The sequence below is a fragment of the Nannospalax galili genome, unplaced genomic scaffold (genome assembly GCF_000622305.1).
Source record: "Nannospalax galili isolate Female #2095 unplaced genomic scaffold, S.galili_v1.0 scaffold634, whole genome shotgun sequence".
Lineage (NCBI taxonomy): Eukaryota > Metazoa > Chordata > Mammalia > Rodentia > Spalacidae > Nannospalax > Nannospalax galili.
In genome coordinates this window covers 120,641-138,324 of record NW_008336853.1, presented here as the reverse complement: position 1 = coordinate 138,324, position 17,684 = coordinate 120,641, and the positions used below count along the sequence as shown (strand labels likewise).

Sequence of the window (17,684 nt, the reverse complement as noted above, 5' to 3'; positions counted from 1 at the left end):
GCTCATCTCTGCTGTACCCACACTGTTCACCTCTCCTCCCAGGTGGCCTTCCCTGCCCTCCAGCAGCCTGGTCAGGTCCTCAGGCACTGCCTTACCATCTGTCCTTGAAGCTGTGTACCCGAGGCAGCTCTGACACAGCCGGCCATTCCAGAGACACTTTTCTCGACGTCTGCTCTCTCCCTGGTCCTCCTCCTCCTGCTTCACTCCCTCTCTGGCACCTCAGAGCCACCAGGGGCTTTTCCACATTCTCTTTGGTGATCTCATCCGATCCTGAGCTGAAATCTCTGCCATGGCACTTCCAAGGTACTGTGGTTGGAGGATGTCCATCTGTCTCTGGTTACTGTGTGTTTAATGCGCACAACAAAACTCATACGCAGATCTTGTCTTGTTGACTAGTCCCCCTGGACAAGTGACCCTGGAGTGACTGCATCCATTGCCTCTCGCCCCCTCCCCATCCCATCTATCGGGCAGTTACATTTGATCACCTTCAAAATTCAGTCTTACAATGCCAGGCAAGGTGGTGTATGCCTTTAATCCCAGCACTTGAGAGACAGGCATGTGAGTTCAAGGCCAGCCTGGGCTTCATAATGAGACCCTGCCTCAAAAAAAAAAAAAAATCAATCTTGCATCTGGGGGTGGTAGTGTGCATATATAAGCTTAGTATTCCAGGGATTGAGGGAGAAGGATCATGAGTTCAAGGTCATCCTGGGCTACATAGTGAGAACCTGTCTCAAAAAAAAAAAATCAGCCTTGGATTAGCTGCCTCTTGCCATCTCTGTTGCTGCCCTTGGTCCAAGCCTTGATCTTCTCCCCCATTTGTTAGGGAGCCTGGCCCCAGGGCCTTCGAGTAGTAAGCCCTGAGTACCAAGTGATGTATAAAGATCAAGGGTGGAGGTGAGATGCACCGGAGTGCTCTCTAGGCAGGTGATTGTAGCACCCAAAGAAAGCACCTTCTACAGGAGAACTATAAAGGAAGGTTCTGGAAAGCAGAGGCAGAACAGCCTGGCAGAAACAGTACCGTTTCCATAGACGGGGAGACTGGCCATGTTGCCTTGTGGTTGGAAGAAAGCAGATACTGAAGACAGTATGAAAGATGGTGACTCCAGTGGGGTTGGCCAAGGGGGACCAGGGAAGCGTTGGGTGCTGGGTCTGGGGTTTCCATGGTGGAAGAGCCTGAGGGCCTCCTCCAATCAACCAAAGCTCCTGATTTGATGTTCCCAGCTCCAATGAAATACTGTTGTTCAAATTTCTACCCTGCTGAGATAAATCCCTTCACCCAAAGTGTTCTATGAGACTCTGTGCCAATATTGAAGGGGAGCAGCAATCAAGGAGAATATTTACATGCAGTATCTTTAAAAAACTGATATTGCTGGGCGTGGTGGCGCACGCCTATAGTCCCAGCACTTGGGAGGCAGAGGCAAGCGCATTTCTGTGAGTTCAAGGCCAGCCTGGTCTACATAGTGAGTTTCAGGCCAGCTGGGGCTACAGAGAGACCCTGTCTCAAAAAAAAAAAAAAAACAAAAACAAACATATTAGGGGCTGGAGAGATGGCTCAGCGGTTAAGAACACTGGTTGTTCTTGCAGAAGACCCGGGTTTGAATCCCAGCACCCACATGGCAGCTAACAACTGTCTGTAGCTCCAGTCTCAGGGCCTGGAACTCTCTATGTGGACCAGGCTGGCCTCAAACTCATAAAGATCCACCTGCCTCTGCCTCTCAAGTGCTGGGATCAAAGGTGTGCACCACCGTACCTAGTCCTTTTTATTTTATTTTTATTTACAGGTATATGTGTGTCTATGTGTACATATGTTCATGTGAGTTCAGGTGCCCTTGAAAGCTGGAGGTATTTAATCCTCTGGATTTAGGGTTATGTGGTTGTGAGTCCCCTAATAACAGGGAGCCATGAACCGAACTCTGGTCCTCTGCAAGAGCAGCACGTGCTCCAAACCACTGAGCATCTCTCAGGCTCAATGTCTTTCTTTTGTTTTCTTTTCCTTCTTTTCTTTCATCCCCTCCCCTGCTCTTCTGATAGGGTCTCACTCTGTTGCCCAGGCTGCCCTTGAACTTAAAGGAAGCCTTGTACCTCAGTCTCCTGAATGTTGGGATTGTAAGCATGGGCTGCCATTCCCAACTTCCTTCCCTCCCTCCCTCCCTCCCTTCCTTCCTTCCTTCCTTCCGTCATCTCTCTCTCTCCTTCCTTCTTTCTTTATTATTTATTATTTTATGTGCATGAGTGTATTGTCTGCATGTGTGTAAATGCACCCGGGTCATGTAATACCCGAGAAGGCCAGAGGAGGTGTTTTGATCCCCTGGAACTGGAGTTACAGATGGTTGTGAGCCGCCGTGTGGGTGCTGGGAATCAAACTCAGGCCCTCTGCAAGAGCAGTCAGTGCTCTTAACCTCTGAGCCATCTCTCCAGCCCTTCCCTCCCTCCCACCCCCCCCCCTTCCCCCCCCCTTCTGTGTGCATACATGTACGGGACACAGGTCAACCTCAGGTGCTAACCCTCAGTAGCAGTCCACTTGTACTTTGAGACAGGGTCTTCCAATGTGGCCCTGGGCCAGAAATCCCAGGGATCCACCTGTCTTTGCCTTCACAGTGTTGGGATTTCAAGCTCACACCACCATACCCTGCTTTTTACCTGAACTCACATTCCTGTGCTTGCAAGGCTATCTCCTCCCCGTTCTCCTTTCTTTCTTTTTGAGATGAGGTTTCCCTATGTGTCCTAGGCTGCCTTGGAAGTCATTGTGAAACCCAGGTTGGCCTTAAACTTAGAATTCTGTCTCAGTCTCCCAAATGCTGGGATTATAGATATTCGTGTTTAAAATACACTTATTAACCTTTTCATTTGGCTCAAACTACAGGAGACTATTTCCTCAACTCTGTTTTTCTTTTTTGCTCAGGCTCCAATAAGGCTGCCCCCCCCCCCCCCAAGAGAGCAAACTAAGGAGGATTGCTTTCTTGGGTGAAGTTCCCTTTGCAGGCATCAGGGGTCACTGTGGGGCTACTATGCTGTCCTCTTTGTTAGGGAAGACCGCATTCTCCTAACCCCCCACCCCATTCCCAACACCCCAGGGCTCTCAGCTTGAGCTCACCAGGGAGAGCTGACCCAGTTGCTCAGCTTTTCAACAAGAACGCTGACTAGTGTGAAGCATAGAACAAAACCCCAAGGGTGTCATCAGCATCCCGTCCTGTTCCTCTGGCAGCCCTAGTGGGTAAAGGGCATTGGCCCTTGACTTGTGTAGGAGATGAACAGTGGGAAGAGTCTTTCTCAAGGACCCATTTCAGGATGGTTCTAGTTTCCAACAGTTCAGAGGACCCTTATGATTCTCAACACCACTGGGAGGGGGTGTCTCCCCAGACACTACCACTCCCATGAACTCAGAGGTCCCCTCTCCTCCCGCCAACCAGCTCTGGCTGAGCTTGGTCCCCCTGGGGCCCTGAGGCCCAGAACCTCTCCCAGGCCCAGGGCTGCTTCTCATGCCTCTTCTTGCTTCCCTGGTTCATCTCACTCCTTCTCCCTCCCACTCCAACCTCCCCTCTTGCAGGATTCCTATCTCAGCAACTCAGCCTGTTCTGAGCATCTTTCCTGTGCCCAGCGATGCTCTTCCTCCTGGTCCTCTTTTCTTAGTCTTCCAAGTGCAGCAGGCTTTACATTTGAAATTGGAGGTGACTGTGGCTCTGAAAGGGTGGATGCTTTGCCCAGAGTCACACAGCAGCACTAAGTGTTAGGCTGGAGGCTGCCCGTCTGACACACTCCCTCCCTGGGAAGGCGTGGCCTGCACTGTCCTCCCAACACCCTGAACCCCCCGCCCCACTTCAGTTCACATTCACTCTTGGCCCATGTACTTGTCTTTCTAAGAGTGGTATTTATTTATTCTTTGGTTTTTCCAGCGAGTATTTCACTGTGCCAGGCCTAGGAGATGAAGGCACCACCGGCCTACATTTAAGTTCACAGGAGACAAGACTTTTTCCTGTGTGTCAGCTGAGTCTCCCAGGCAGCCCTCCCAAGGGGCAGAAGCTGTTTCCTGCTTCTCCTGCATCCCCCCTCCCTGCAGTGACCTTCTGGTCCCCCCTTGGGGGACTTGATGCTGTTGACTGTTGCGGCTGTCACATCTGGGTGGGGGATGGACAAGCCTGGCTTAGCGGGCTTGGGAAGGGGGTCTGGAGCTGATAGCTCAGGGATGAAGGCTGATTCTAGCAGACTCCCTTTCTCTAGTACCCAGAGGCTGATGCACTGTGTGTCCTTGGAGCAGCAGGTCTGTATTCAGCATCTTTTGTAGAAGGTCTTGTTTGGGTCTAGAAGCTCAAAGTTTAATCATTGTATGAATGATTAGTACACTCAAACAGGGCCCCTCCGATACCCCATCTTTTAATTTTAATTAATTACCTTTTTTTTTTTTTTTTTTTTTTTTGAGACAGGGTCTCCCTGTAGGCCCAGCTGTTCTGGAACTCACTATGTAGACCAGGCTGGTCTCGAACTCACAAAGATCCGCCTGCCTCTGCCTCCCAAGTGCTGAGATTAAAGGTGTGTGCCACCATGCCTGGCCTTAATTAATTAATTTTTTTATTGTTCTTTTTGAGACAGGGTCTCCCTGTAGCCCCAGCTGGCCTGGATTTGCTATGGAGACCAGGCTGGCCTCGAACTCACAGAGATCTGCCTGCCTCTGCCTCCCGAGTGCTGGGATTAAAGGGGTACACCACCATGCCCGGCAATTAATTAATTTTTTAAAGCAGGGTCTCACCATGTAGCCCAGGCTGGCCTCCAGTTTGTAACCTTCCTACCTCAGCTTGCTGAGTGCTGGGATTCCAGGTGTGTGCTACTAAAAACAGCTTTGACAGTAACCCTCTTGATTCCTTATTCACCTAGGCCTTGCCAGGAAACTTCCAGAACAAAATACAAAAAGCCTATTACTTTTTTTTTCTTTCCTTTTTCTTTTATAGAGTCTTATGAATGTTAGGTAAGTGCTCTATGACTTAGCTATCCCCAGCCCTCTTTATTTTTCATTTTGAGAGAAGGTCTTCCTAAGTTGTCCAGGCTGGCCTTGAACTTGCTCTGTTACCCAGGCAGCCCTGGAACTTGCAATTCTCCTGTCTCAACCTCCCTAGTAGTTAGGATAACAGATCTATGCCACCAGGTCCAGCTCTCTTGAATTTTTAATAAGGATAAACACAGCCCTTGCTTCCATAAAACCTGACTTCTAGTTTCCTACTAGGCCACCGAACAGTCTACAGTCCCAGTTTAGAGAGTATCCCATAACCAGATAAGACCAGTACAGGGGAAGAGGTACCCTGGATGGAGCAGTTTTCAACATGGAAATGTTACAGAGGGGAGACAGAGGTGAAGGCAGGTCACAGGAAAAGACAAGAGTGCCAGATACAGGAAGAACAGTCAGTTTAATGACACAGCTGGGTCTGGTTACGGACATCAGAAACTACAAAAGGTCGGGCGGTAACAGGGAGGCTGCACGAGGGTGGGACGGGAGCAGATTCAGGCACAGGAGCCACAGCAGCAAGACATCCTCTAGGACGATACATGTGACCAAGGGGCACACACGGGGGTCCCCAGTGAGGTTGATAGGATAGATGAAGAGGACTGACTGGTGGCCAGATGGAGGGCAGGAGTGGGAGGTCCTGGGTTTCAGCTAAGGAGTAAGACTGTGGCCCCTGGTCCGCTTGCCATGCTGCTAGTTGAAGTGGGCAGGTTGGCATTCCAGGGCTGTTTACTGAGGCCTCGCCCCCTGGTGGCCATCCTGTTGGGATTTTTCTGAGCCCTCATTTACCCTGGCTGTTGCCTTTCTAGGACAAGTCAGTCAGCCAAACCCTCTTGGGGGAGGGCGGGGGAGCCAGATCTTTTGGGTTTGTTTGCTTTGTTTGAAACAGGGTCTCTCCATTCAGCCCTGGCTAGCCTGGAATTTGCTATGTAGACCAGGCTGGCCTCAAACTTACAGTGATCCTCCTGCCTCTGCCTCCTGAGTGCTGGCATTACAGATGTATACCACCACATGTGGCAAGCTAGATTTTTTTTTTAAACAACTCTAAGAATCAAGAAGTGGGAGAGCTGATCAGAGTGGGCTGGGCCGTTCTGGCAAGTTGGGTCACCCCAACTCTCTAACCTGCCCCTCCTCTGTGCTGATGTAGGACTTTCTCCTGTTTCCCATACAGCTGTCTGCCCAGAAGCATGACCAGGATCCCTTCCAGCCCTCCACAGCTGGGCAAGACCGAGGTTTCTGGGTTCGTAGGTACACATGATAGATATGTACGTATATATGTATATATTTTTATATAGCTTGTATATAGAATATATCTGTATATATGGTAGACGTGTGTGATACTCTAGAGATGTGAGGTGAACCTGCATGCTGGTCAGCAGAATGAAGCTGGGTTAGTTCCTTCTGAAGTGACTGCTTCCTGCTAGCCACTTGCGCTTGGCCCCTTCTCTAACAGCGAATAGAAAAGCTAAGAAGAGCGGGCGCCCTCCTCCCCCGTGACGCAGAAGGGTCTCTGCCCACCCTCCTGTGCTGGGGTCAGCATCCAGACAGCCAGCACTGCCTCCCAGCAGCTCAGGGGACTGCGGCCGCAGCAAAGGCCTCCTTTTGGGGAAGTCAAGTCGGGGATTCCTCCAGCTTCCTTGGCACCCAGAAATGGAAGGTCAAGGAGGGTCTTCAAAACTCAGCCTTCTGCTCAGAGTGCTGCCAGGGAGGGGGGAGCTGGGAGGGGTCCTATGGCCCCGAAGAGGGCAGCGTGGCCGGTGGGCTGTGAATGAGATAGGAGATGAAGGAAAAGGTTACAGGGGTCAGAAAGACAGGGTACCCAGGGCACTGGGAGAAGGGCCTGGGGGTCAGTCATGAGGTGGGACACTTTCTGCTGAGAGACTCAACATGGGATGTAATCTTGCACTGTCTCCAACCTATTGTGTGACCTCAAACTAGTCTGTTAGCCCACGATCTGTCCCTCTAAAACGCTGCCGCCCGGCTTCTGCTTTGCCTGCCCCAAGCATCCACGAACTGCAAGATACCACGCACTTTCCATTCATTCTGAAATGGAATATATTGTTTGGCCTGGCCAGTCCCTCTGGCCTCCATGCAGTGTCTCCATCCACACAACTCTTTTTTGCTTACATCCTTTTCACCACATCCCCTTGCCCCAGAAGCCCTCCACCCACACACGCTGACGCAGAGACAGTCCAATAAACAGAAGAGTCTGGCCCACTGTGTTTCCCTGATAAGAGAAGTTGGACAAGGGCCTTCTAGAAGTCAGCTCTGAAACTCCATCCCCACCCTGGGCGCTGAAGGGGACCTGGCAACAGGTTGAATCTTCAGGCCCTGGTCCAGGCAGATGTGCCTTCTTGAGGGCCTACACCCAAGCCCCCAGGAGACCAGGGATGGAGATAAAGAGGGTCAAGGAATTGAGGGGGCAATCCCATACATGACACCTGGGGGAAGCCCAGCTTGGGTGCTCAGGCTCAGGTGGAGACAGTTGGGCCTTGGCCTGTCCATTCCCTGCATTACCTGTCTTTATTCATCTACAAAGGGCAGAAAGGGGCAGAATACATTTTGGCAGTTTCCTAATGTTTGGGGTTTGGCTAGAGCTAAGTCCCTGGGCTCTAACTGGGGCAGAAGGGGGTGGGTGGGGCTCTGGCCATGTGTTTCTGATTTACTGGGGCTTGCTGGCCAGCTTTCCTTGCGGTCCCTCTAGGCTCCTGTAAAAAGCTCTTTTCTCAAAAAGCAGGAAGTCTTGTCTCATGTCTGTAAACAAAGTCATCTTGGGCGGCAAGAGGCACAGCCAGCCTGGGGAGGGGAGTGGGAGGGAAGGTGAGCCCCTCCCCTGTCTGCCCTCTCCACAGTCTCCTCCCTGATCCTTCTGGGTGACGGCTGGAGGAGGGGGTTTTCCAGCTCAGCCAATGCCCTCCTCTGGTAGCTAAAAATCTTGCCTCTCATTCACTCCAGGGTCCGGGTCAGGCCAGGTCCAGCTGTGTACATCTGGAGTTGGTCTGGCTACAGCTAGTGGTTTCTGAGAACTCTGTTCTCCTGGGGAGCTTCTGATGGGGTAGTGGCGGGGGCACAATTTGACTGGTTGGTCAGCAGCCGGAAGGGCAGCAGGTCTGGCCTCTCCCTGCCCTTGGGGACCTCCTCCACAGAGCCTGGTGGGGAGGCCTGTGAACAGGAGGTGGCACCAGGGCCTTGGAAGAGTCTGAGGAGATGTTGCCTTTTCCATGGGAAACTGCTGGGAATGTTTCTCTACAACACGTGTCCCAAGCCGCTGGCTGACCCTTGATTCTTATTCCCGCCTCTGCTCCACTCCTTCCTACTCCAGCCCTGCTTCTGCCCTTCCATTCAGCTCCTAGAATCAGCTGCTTCTTGGAGGTCTAGGGAAGGCCTGAGCGTTCCCAGCCGCCACTCCTCCTAGCCAGCAGGAATCACTGAGGCCGGCCACCCTCTTGGAGCCTAGAACCAGGATCTGGCCTCTGGTCAGAATGGAAGTAAACATCTCCTGGTACTATCCATATGAGTGACACCCATGTAGGTCCCTTGTGGGCCTGGGAATGTGTGCGTGTCCTCGTGAGTCTCCTGGCTCCAGGCCTGTTGAGGCAGGAGGTAAATGGGAGCACTAGTCAGCATGAGAGGAAAAACAGTCCTATGGGATTGGTACCCAGGGAGGAAGGGGTGGAGCTGGCCTGGGCTGCTCTGAGCCTAAGGAGGGGACCTTCCCTCCACGAGGCCATTGCATCTGTGCAGGGTCAGCACCATGGCCTTCGGTGCTCTGAATGCCCCCTGCTTTAGAGATGCTCTGCCCCAAAGAATCTGCTCGGGGTTCACAGCTCTGTACAGCCAAGAACCAGGAGCTGGCCTGCAGTCAGAGGGGCGCTATCACACAGGCCCTTCTGTGCTGTGCCTGTTTTTAAACGTGACAGAGTCCTATGTCTGCATGCCCAAAGAATTCCTGCCACAGCAGTCAGCCCCTGGTCCCAGGAGTGATAGGAAACCTGGGGGACAGGGGGAGACACAGCAGAGAGGCTGCCCAGCCCACCCTCACCCCCTCCTCACGTGGTGGTGTTGGGGACCTGCTGTACCCAGCCCACTTCCTTGTAGGCAGCGGTCACGTGGCTGTAGATGAGGCCACGCAGCTTGGCCCAGGCTCTCTGCGTCTCGGGTGGGAAGTCATTGGCAAACTCCTCGGCGATCACCTCCAGGATGACCCCAGAGAGGATCTGGGGGCAAAGGAGGGAAGGAGGAATAAACGCCTGGGCACCCTGCTTCCCACGGCCCCCGGGACCCCTGCTGACCTGTACTGGCCTGGGGGATCTTTACAACCTACTGGCATGGTAACTATGGGAGCCCATACTCTCAAGAGAAGGGGTGCCTTGGACCCACCCCTCTATCCTGCTGCCATGCCGCTCTTCCTGTCCAGCCAATCCAGGGGCTGACAGTGGCCATCTTTGCTGCCCAGGGAGCGCTCCTAGAGCCACAGGCTGCAGGGAGCTGTTGTGGCCCATGGGCTTGGGGGCTCTGGAAAAGAACGGTGTGGAGGGCCGCGCACTGATCCAGCAATCCGACCTACCTTGAAGTACACAGGCTCCACTTTGTGCTTGAGGGCGTGGGCCTTGCCGACAAGGGACAACACAGAGGACACCTTGTCGGGGTCATGCAGGTTCTCCACAACAGTGTTGAGGGCTCCCATAACCCGGCAGGCGTGCTTCCGCAGCTGGGGGCTCCGCTCCATTTCCAGGGGCTCCTCCATGTGTTTGAACTGGCTGAAGTACTGCTTGGCTGATGGGAAGTTCACAAAGAACCTGGTGGGAAATAAGGGATGGGTGCTGAAGCAGGGGGCTGTCTCCAAGCCCCCTTGGAGCGGCTAGGAGGGGTGCAGGCCCTCCCACACTTGTAATGACTCTCACTCCCACACAGAACAGCCCTTCAGTTACTCTTCTGGCCGCTGCCTGCCCCTGCCCGGGGCCACCTGCTGGGCTTGCTCTGGTTGGCAGCCTCCTTCTTGACTTGGGGAGCCTATACCCCATTGAGGCTCCAGGCACTGAGAAAGCAGGAGCCCAGGTTCTAGAATCATTCAACTTTAAGTTTAGTGTTCTTTATTTTTTGAAACAGAGTCTCAATATGTAGCTCTGGCTGGCCTGGAACTCACAGAGAATGGCCTGCTTCTGCCTCCTGAGTGCTGGAATTTAAGGTGCATACTACCATGCCTGGCCTGAACATTTTTTTTAATGTTGCCCAAACTGGCCTTGAACTCTTGGGCTCCAGCAACCCTGCCTCAGCCTCCCAAGTAGCTGGGACAACAGGTATGTACCACTGTACCCTCCTCTCTTCCTCCTCCTCCTCTTCTTCTTCCTCCTCTTCCTCCTCCTCCCCTTCCTCCTCCTCCCCCCCCTTCCCCCTCCACCCCCCCCCCCTCCTCCTCCTCCTCGTCCTCCGCCCCCCCTCCCTCTTCCTCCTCCTCCCCCCCCTTCCCCCTCCACCCCCCCCCCCTCCTCCTCCTCCTCGTCCTCCGCCCCCCCTCCCTCTTCCTCCTCCTCCCCCCCCTTCCCCCTCCACCCCCCCCCCCTCCTCCTCCTCCTCGTCCTCCGCCCCCCCTCCCTCTTCCTCCTCCTCCCCCCCCTTCCCCCTCCACCCCCCCCCCCTCCTCCTCCTCCTCGTCCTCCGCCCCCCCTCCCTCTTCCTCCTCCTCCCCCCCCTTCCCCCTCCACCCCCCCCCCCTCCTCCTCCTCCTCGTCCTCCGCCCCCCCTCCCTCTTCCTCCTCCTCCCCCCCCTTCCCCCTCCACCCCCCCCCCCTCCTCCTCCTCTTCCCTCTCCTCTTCCCCCCCTTCCTCCTCCTCCTCCCCCTCCTCCTCCTCATTTTCCTCCTTTTTTGAGACAAGGTCTTGCTAAGCAACCCTAGCTGGCCTGGAACTCTTGGCTTTGAACCCACAGCAATCCTATTGCCTTTGTTTCTCGAGTGCTGGCGCTACAGGCACGCACCTCCATACCTGCATAGCACCCAGCTTCTTAAAGTGTCTTTTAGGCACTGGGGATTAACTCCCTGAGCAACTTTTCATTTATCTTTTCTAAGAATCAGATTTCTCATCCATAAAACAGGGTTCGCCATTGCTATCCCATGATTTGTTGTGATGATTAAGAGAAACTGCATTCTTAGAAGACAGAGCTCTCCTTGTGAACTAAGGCCAAGATGACCTAGCTATGGTCACTCAGCCAGGGAAGAGAAGAAACGAGACAAGTCTTTCTCCGTCCAGCTCAGTCCCTTCCTTCCTTGATACCTGGCAGTCAGTGCTGACCTGTTGATTTAATTTAAGCAACCATTGATTTTACCTGCATGTGTGGTTTGTAATTACTTCTTTCAGGAGCCTTACCTTCTCGGTGAGCCTGAAACCTCTGAAAGCGGACTTTGGGCCTTCCTAGCTCTACCTGAACCTCTGAAAGCGGACTTTGGGCCTTCCTAGCTCTACCTTTCCCTGCTCTAGTTTATCTGAACTTGTCTAATGCCCTCAACTTGATTTTATTATGTTACTCTCATGCTCATGAACACTCATTGGCTTCCTAGTGTATACCAAAATCAAAACTCCTTAACTGGCTATTCCAGACTTCTTATAAACTGTCCCCTGCCCACTTCTCCAGTACCATGTCTACACTGGCCCCTACCCTTGAGTCATCTCTGTTCCAGCCCAGTGGCTGCATATTTACCATTGGCCAACCTTCCTTTTCACATAGTGGAAAGCCTGACGCATTCCCCATAGTAGATGTGACCCTCCCTGCTTGCCCAGGCTGACCCAAGGCCACTGCTGTCCCCTCATGGCTATTAGTGCCACTTGGGTAGTCTTTTCTGTCACCTTTTCAGCCTGTCAGACCCAGACCTCAAACCATAAGCAGACAGTAGGTCTCATAAACACTTTGACCCATCATCCTGGCCCAGGGGTCCCCTTGCTGGGATTGGATGTCATATGAGACAAAAGGCGGGTCTCAGACAGAACATATATCATTGACTGGGTCTTCAGAAAGCGTGTGGAGTGCCATGATCTGTGTCTTTAGGTGTCATCGTCCCTCTGTCTGTCCCCTGAGGGATCAGAGAGCTCTGATTTGCTGAGCTGGCTTGCGGCCAGGGCTCAAGTCTCTGATGTGAGGGAGCTAGACGCAGAGCATCTGGCCAGCCAGCCTTTCAGGAGGGAAGATTCCGACAGTGGCCAGGGCACCATCCATGTGGAGCTGGGGAGGGGAGGGATCCTCTTGGATGCTGGGTGTGACGTTGGGCAAGCATTCACGACCCTCTTATCTGTAGGAGTTTGAGAGAGGCTCTCCAGTTGGCTCCTTCAGAGATGCATGGGTGTGGACCGAGGCAGCAGTGGACTTGAAAACACACCGGACTTCTCTGGAGAAGCTTTGGATTGAGGGACAAATGGAAAAAGGCCAGTCTGGATTTAAATAAGCATTCTAGGGGCCAGTGTGTTAGCCTTTGCAACACCTGCCTGGTTGTATCTAGTTGCTCCAGATAAACAGGTATGGAGTCTGTCTCCCTCCAAGGACATCACAGGGGCCGTGTATTGAGCACTTGACTATCTGAGTGCTGTTTTACTCCCCAGCTTATGGACCAGCATCAGGAATGAATCAGGCTGGGCAGGGACTGGGCCTAAACCCAGGGTGAGTCTCCTGCCTCAACACCCAGTGCAGCGTGCGGCCTTGAGGAAGGGCCTTCCCAGGGGCAGAGTGTCAGGGCGCCTGTTGTCACCTTGACTTTTCCCCCAGCCCATGTTTCCTCCTGAGACTCCCAGGTTGACCTGAGCTGCTGGGGAGAAGCCTCGGCAGCTAGTCTTGGGGAGTTTCTCAGCTCCCAGAGGCATCTGGGCTTCCAAGAGCCTGAAATAGGCTTGTCTGAATGTGAGGGGGAAGGTGTCAGCGTTACAACCAGGAGGGAGGGTGGTGTTCCCTTCTCAGGCTCCTCTCTGGCAGGGAGTGGAAGGAAGTGTGGGGTCTGCCTCAGACCCTAAGGCAGAGTTTCCTCCTCCTCCACCTTCTCTGCCAGGAACTTTGAGTAGCTGGTCTTCTCCTTGTCCTACAGGCTGAGTGAGCAGTGGGAGGAGTGATCAGAGGGCCTGGACCTGTGGATGTGCATGTTGGGCATGGAAAAACGTGGAGTTGTGACCAGGATCTGGGAAGCTGTGAGAAGGAGAGGTCTTGGCCTTGTTCCCTTTCTGCTGGCCAGGCCTGGGGTAAACAGCAACAGAGGAAGTCAGTGGCACCTGGAGCTGGCTGAGACAGTGTTAGCCCAGGTTGTCAGGCTAGAGTCAAGTGGAACGAGGGGTTGGCGAGATCAGCAATCCAGATCTGATTACCACCTCGGGACTTCTCAGATTTACTATGGGCCTTTGAGCACTGAGCTTATCTCCACCAGCCAGGCCCAGTCCCTTGGGTGTTAGGGGGTGTACTGAATAAGAAAGAGCTCACAGGATCCAGAATGAGGCCTGTCATATCCTGTCAAACCGCCCCCCCCATCACTGGTAAATAGCAAGGCCTGCACAGAAAATCTTCTGGTCCTGTGGTCCCTGCCTTGCTTTCTCTTGGTGACCCACGTGAGCACTGTGTGCTCCGGGTGCCACAGGAGAGCAACCCTCCGGGGATGCAGACCGGCACATCTGCGGCTCTACTCCCCACTGTGCACTTGTGTGGGTGCCCACACTGCCAGTCTGCGACTCCCGAGTGTCTTTGGCTTCAGGATCCATAGTCCCCTCTTCTCACTTCTTGCCACCCCAGGCTGGGTTTCTGGGCCTGAGAACTCTGACATAGTTGCCCCTTCCCCTCCCTCTCCTAGCTCCTCCCAAGTGCCTCTTGCTCTTTTCCTCCGAAGTCTATTTCTGAGTTGGAATCCAGGCGTATCAATATAGGCTGGGTAGGTCCCAGGCTTGGGGGAGGCAGAGGACGGAGAGAAGCAGAGGAAAGCTGGGAGAGGGGGCCGAGAGGGGGCCGGGGCTGGGAAACGGGCACCACAGCTGTCCTTCCATGATGCAGTTTCACCCTGCCTTCATGTAGCAAGGCTCCTCTGCTCTGCCCTAGATTTGACAACCTCCCCCTGCCAAGAGTGAGGGGCTGAGTGTGGTTGCTCTCGGCCTGCACCCCTGGGTCCAGTGTGTGTGGAAAGAGTCTAGATTTGATTTGTAGCTGGAGTCAGACTCCAGCTTGATGGCCTGGGAACATCACTTTTATAAGAATGGTATCTGGGAAACCAGTGTGCAGGTGCGTGACTACAGTGCCACTCTGGGTGGGGGTCCTCAGGGACATTTGAGCCAGACACTGCACCCCTGGCTGGGGGCGGGGGTTCCAGGGTGGGGCCATCTCCTGAAAGTCACCCCCCCCATAAAGCTCATCTGGGATTACATCCTAGGAACCTGTGTCTCACTTGCAGCTGGTCTTACTCTTGGGGAGATGAGAGAAGCAGCTGGGCAGTTGGGACTCTGCATCTGCTAGCCTGTGCTTTGCTCTGTTTCCCCAAGGGGCTGAGCTGGACAGGGGATTCTGCTCCCCTTTGGCCCCCTTCTTGACTGAGCCTCAGTTTTCCCCATCTCTAAAATGGGGGAGTGCCTACTGCTCCCTCTGAGGGTCTGGTCAAATGCCTGTGCAAACGTCTCAGTTGGGTGGCTGGGGTCACCCATGGGGAAAAACAGACCCGGCTGAGCAAGTTCAGGGCGAGGAAGGAGACTCTAGTACTCTCCTGTTTCTGGCTCCTAGTTCCTGGTGAGCCCCGCGCCCCGGAGCCAGGAAGGAATTAGCCAAGGTTTCCATCACCCCGAGACGCCCGCGGTCTCCAGTCGCAGCAGCCGGGGAGGTGGCCCTGGAGCTCGGACCCGGGTCGCGGGGTCGAGCCCGCCTGTGCCAGGAGCCACTGCCGCTCTCCCTGTCTGGGCCCGGCCCGGCCCGGACGACACCTACCTCACCAGGATGGCCACCCCCACGTCCTCGCAGTTGGCATACAGCCGGGCCCACGTAGCCTGCACCGCCTTCCTGTCCGCCTCGGACAGCTCCTCGCTCCGCTCCCTGCGCTCGATCTCCATCTCGCCCGGCACTTTCTCCATGAGCACCTCGGAGCCCAGCCCGGCTTCGCTCGGCGGCGGGCTCGGGGCGCGGGGAGCCGAGGCCGGCTGCGTGCGCGGCTGGCGGCGTGGAGTGGAGCCCGGAGGGAGGGAGCGTGTGTCTATGCGCGCCGTGTGTGTGTGTGTGTGTGTGTGTGCGTGTGTGTGTGTGTGTATGTGTGCGTGTGTGTGCGCGCGCGCGCGTGTGCAGGGGATATGAGCGAGGGGGCGGGGGACCGCGAGCTGGGGGCGGGGATGTGGTCTGCTGAAAAAAAAAGGTTTAAAAAAATAAATGCACTCCAAACCCCCAGTCCTGTGTGGGTGAGCCAGTTCTGTCAAGGTGAAGGATGAGGGGTCGGGGCGTCGCGGCTGGCGCCTGCCCGCCCACCCGCAAGGCCACCACGATCCCTGCTGGGAAGGGTAGGTGTGGCCAATGTACGGAAGGGTCTGGGAGGATCAGGGAGGGGGTCGCCGGGCACTGACCAACGCGGGGCGCACAGGAGTGCGACCCGGCTGGTGCGGGAGTCGGGGCACGGTGTTCAGGCTCCCGTTGCGCGCGGTGTCTGGACCCGTGGGTAAGTGTACCCTTCACACGGCAGGGAGCTGACTCAAAGTCAAACACTCCCTGCCCGAGGGGATGAACTGTGCTTTCCTTGGAGCATGGCAGCTCCTGAGCCTGTCACCATTCCCAGCCGGGAAACCCCCAGGCTCTGACAGGTTTAGGGGTTGGGGTCGGCTGGCGCACCAGCTGACTCTCTGAACTTGGGCACATGTCCAGTCTGTGGCCCTCCTGTCCTGCCCATCAACACCACTCTGGGTGCACAATCAGTGGAAATGAGTCCTGGGAGGCTAATTAATGACAGGCAGGCAAGAACCAGACACTGTCCTGAATTCTGGCCATGGCCTTTGGCAGACTAAAGTCCCAGAGGGAGGCAGTCAGGTGTGACAGACAGGATGTGGGGAGCTAGAACTCTTGAGGAAGTCACAGGACAGTGGATATATCTCTGTCACCCTCAAGGATACAACTTGGGGGATGGGAAATCCCGCATCCTGGTGGACTGGTCAGGGAGATGAGAGACTGGGCCAGAGGTAGAGGCTACCCTCTCTTGAGAGACCCTTGAGGCCCCATCCTGCAAGAAGCTGGCCAGTCCTGGGCATAACCAGGGGAAGGAAGCCTGAGGCTACAGAGGGCCTGCAGTGTCTAACACAGATGCCCTAGTACACATGGCCTGTCTCTGGATCTTCCTAAGGCTCCCTGTCCACCCTTATGCTGCTGAAGACCTGGAGTCCCACTGCCTAAGTGCCAGGGGGTCCTTTTTAGCTTTGGTTCCTGTTGATTTAAAATCTGCTTTCAGGCCTGGGGTAAACAGCAGGTGAAGGTGAGTCCCACCAAGCCTGACAACTTGAGTCTGGTCCTTGGGACTTACATGGTGGAAGGAGAGAATCAACTCCCGAAAGTTATCCTCTGACCTCCGTACACACACACACACACACACACACACATACATACACAACTTAAAAATTTGGTTTCAAGATTCTAATAGAGAACAGTGGGGACCTCCAGAGGCCTAGCGGGGCCCTGCCTGCAGCTTAGTGTCGGGGCATCTGATGGAACTCCTGTGCAGGAGGCCTCCAACACTACCTTCCATCTTGGTTAGGGAGGGAAAATTGAACGTTTTCTGTGGGTCTTGGATGGGGTGGAGGACAGTGTGGGTTCAAGTTCTAATGTCACTCCTAGTCTGTGTCCCAGCCCTACCATGGCTGGCTCCTGCTCTGCCTACCCTGAGCCCTTCTGATTGTTCCTCATAGCTGGTACAGAAACCTCCCCAAGCCCAGAAGATCCATATCAGATGTGGAAAGACTATTTCTATTGATTTTTGTCTTTTCCCTCAATTTTTAAATTTTTATTTATTTATTTATTTATTTATTATTTATTTATTTATTTTTGGTCTTGTTGAGACGGTCTCCCTGTAGCTCCAGCTGTCCTGGAACTCACTATGTAGACCAGGCTGGCCTTGAACTCACAGAGATCTGCCTGCCTCTGCCTCCTGAGTGCTGGGATTAAAGGCGTGCGCCACCTCGCCCGGCTTTCCCTCAATTTTTATGACTTATAATGTAGAAATATATTTGTACGGCAATCCAGTACATAATTGATACTTATAATTTATATCTAAATTATATAAGATAGTTATATAAGATAGAATTTATAGTTCATATCTGTTCTGTGAGTGCATACCTCAACTCTGACTTTTACTGATGAGGGAGCGGGATGGAGAAAGTTCAGCCGGCTACTGGGAAGGCGCCAGGGAACCAATCTTGTGGGCTCGCTGTCTTTTGGCTTCATCATCCACTCTTCTTCCCCTCCGCTCTCTGGATGCCTCCACTCTGCGGCATGGCTCCACTGCCTCCCAACCTCAGTCACTGAAAAATGCTGCATGCTTTTACCCCAGCCCTGGCAGTCTGCTGAGGGCCTGTTCTCCAGCACCTGCAAGTTCAGATGCCTCCAGCAGCTCGAGGCGGTGGCCATCAGGCCCGGCCCCTGCTCCTCTTTGAAGCTTTCCCTGATGCTTACGATGCCCAAAGTGCTCCACAGGTGCCTTTAGCAAGGCCCAGACGTTGT

The 17,684-nt window shown here is 54.2% G+C and overlaps 1 protein-coding gene across 1 annotated transcript; it reads right to left on the bottom strand.

Annotated features, from left to right (window-relative positions):
• Positions 1 to 5,377: 5,377 nt before the first annotated feature.
• On the bottom strand, positions 5,378 to 15,250 carry Cygb (cytoglobin). Its single transcript, XM_008831337.3, has 4 exons — positions 14,925 to 15,250; positions 9,561 to 9,792; positions 9,047 to 9,210; positions 5,378 to 6,755 (listed from the first exon to the last, which is right to left on the bottom strand). The coding sequence occupies exons 1-4, from the start codon at positions 15,065 to 15,067 to the stop codon at positions 6,722 to 6,724; spliced, it is 573 nt and encodes a 190-aa protein (XP_008829559.1). The 5' UTR covers positions 15,068 to 15,250; the 3' UTR covers positions 5,378 to 6,721.
• Between the last annotated feature and the right edge of the window lie 2,434 nt (positions 15,251 to 17,684).

Excerpts from the sequence above, each read along its gene's own strand:
- Cygb (XM_008831337.3), bottom strand. The coding sequence starts at position 15,067 with ATGGAGAAAGTGCCGGGCGAGATGGAGATCGAGCGCAGGGAGCGGAGC. Across the intron at positions 9,793-14,924 it reads GGGGTGGCCATCCTGGTGAG|GTTCTTTGTGAACTTCCCAT; the intron begins GTAGGTGTCGTC and ends ATTTCCCACCAG. Across the intron at positions 9,211-9,560 it reads TGGAGCCTGTGTACTTCAAG|ATCCTCTCTGGGGTCATCCT; the intron begins GTAGGTCGGATT and ends CTTTGCCCCCAG.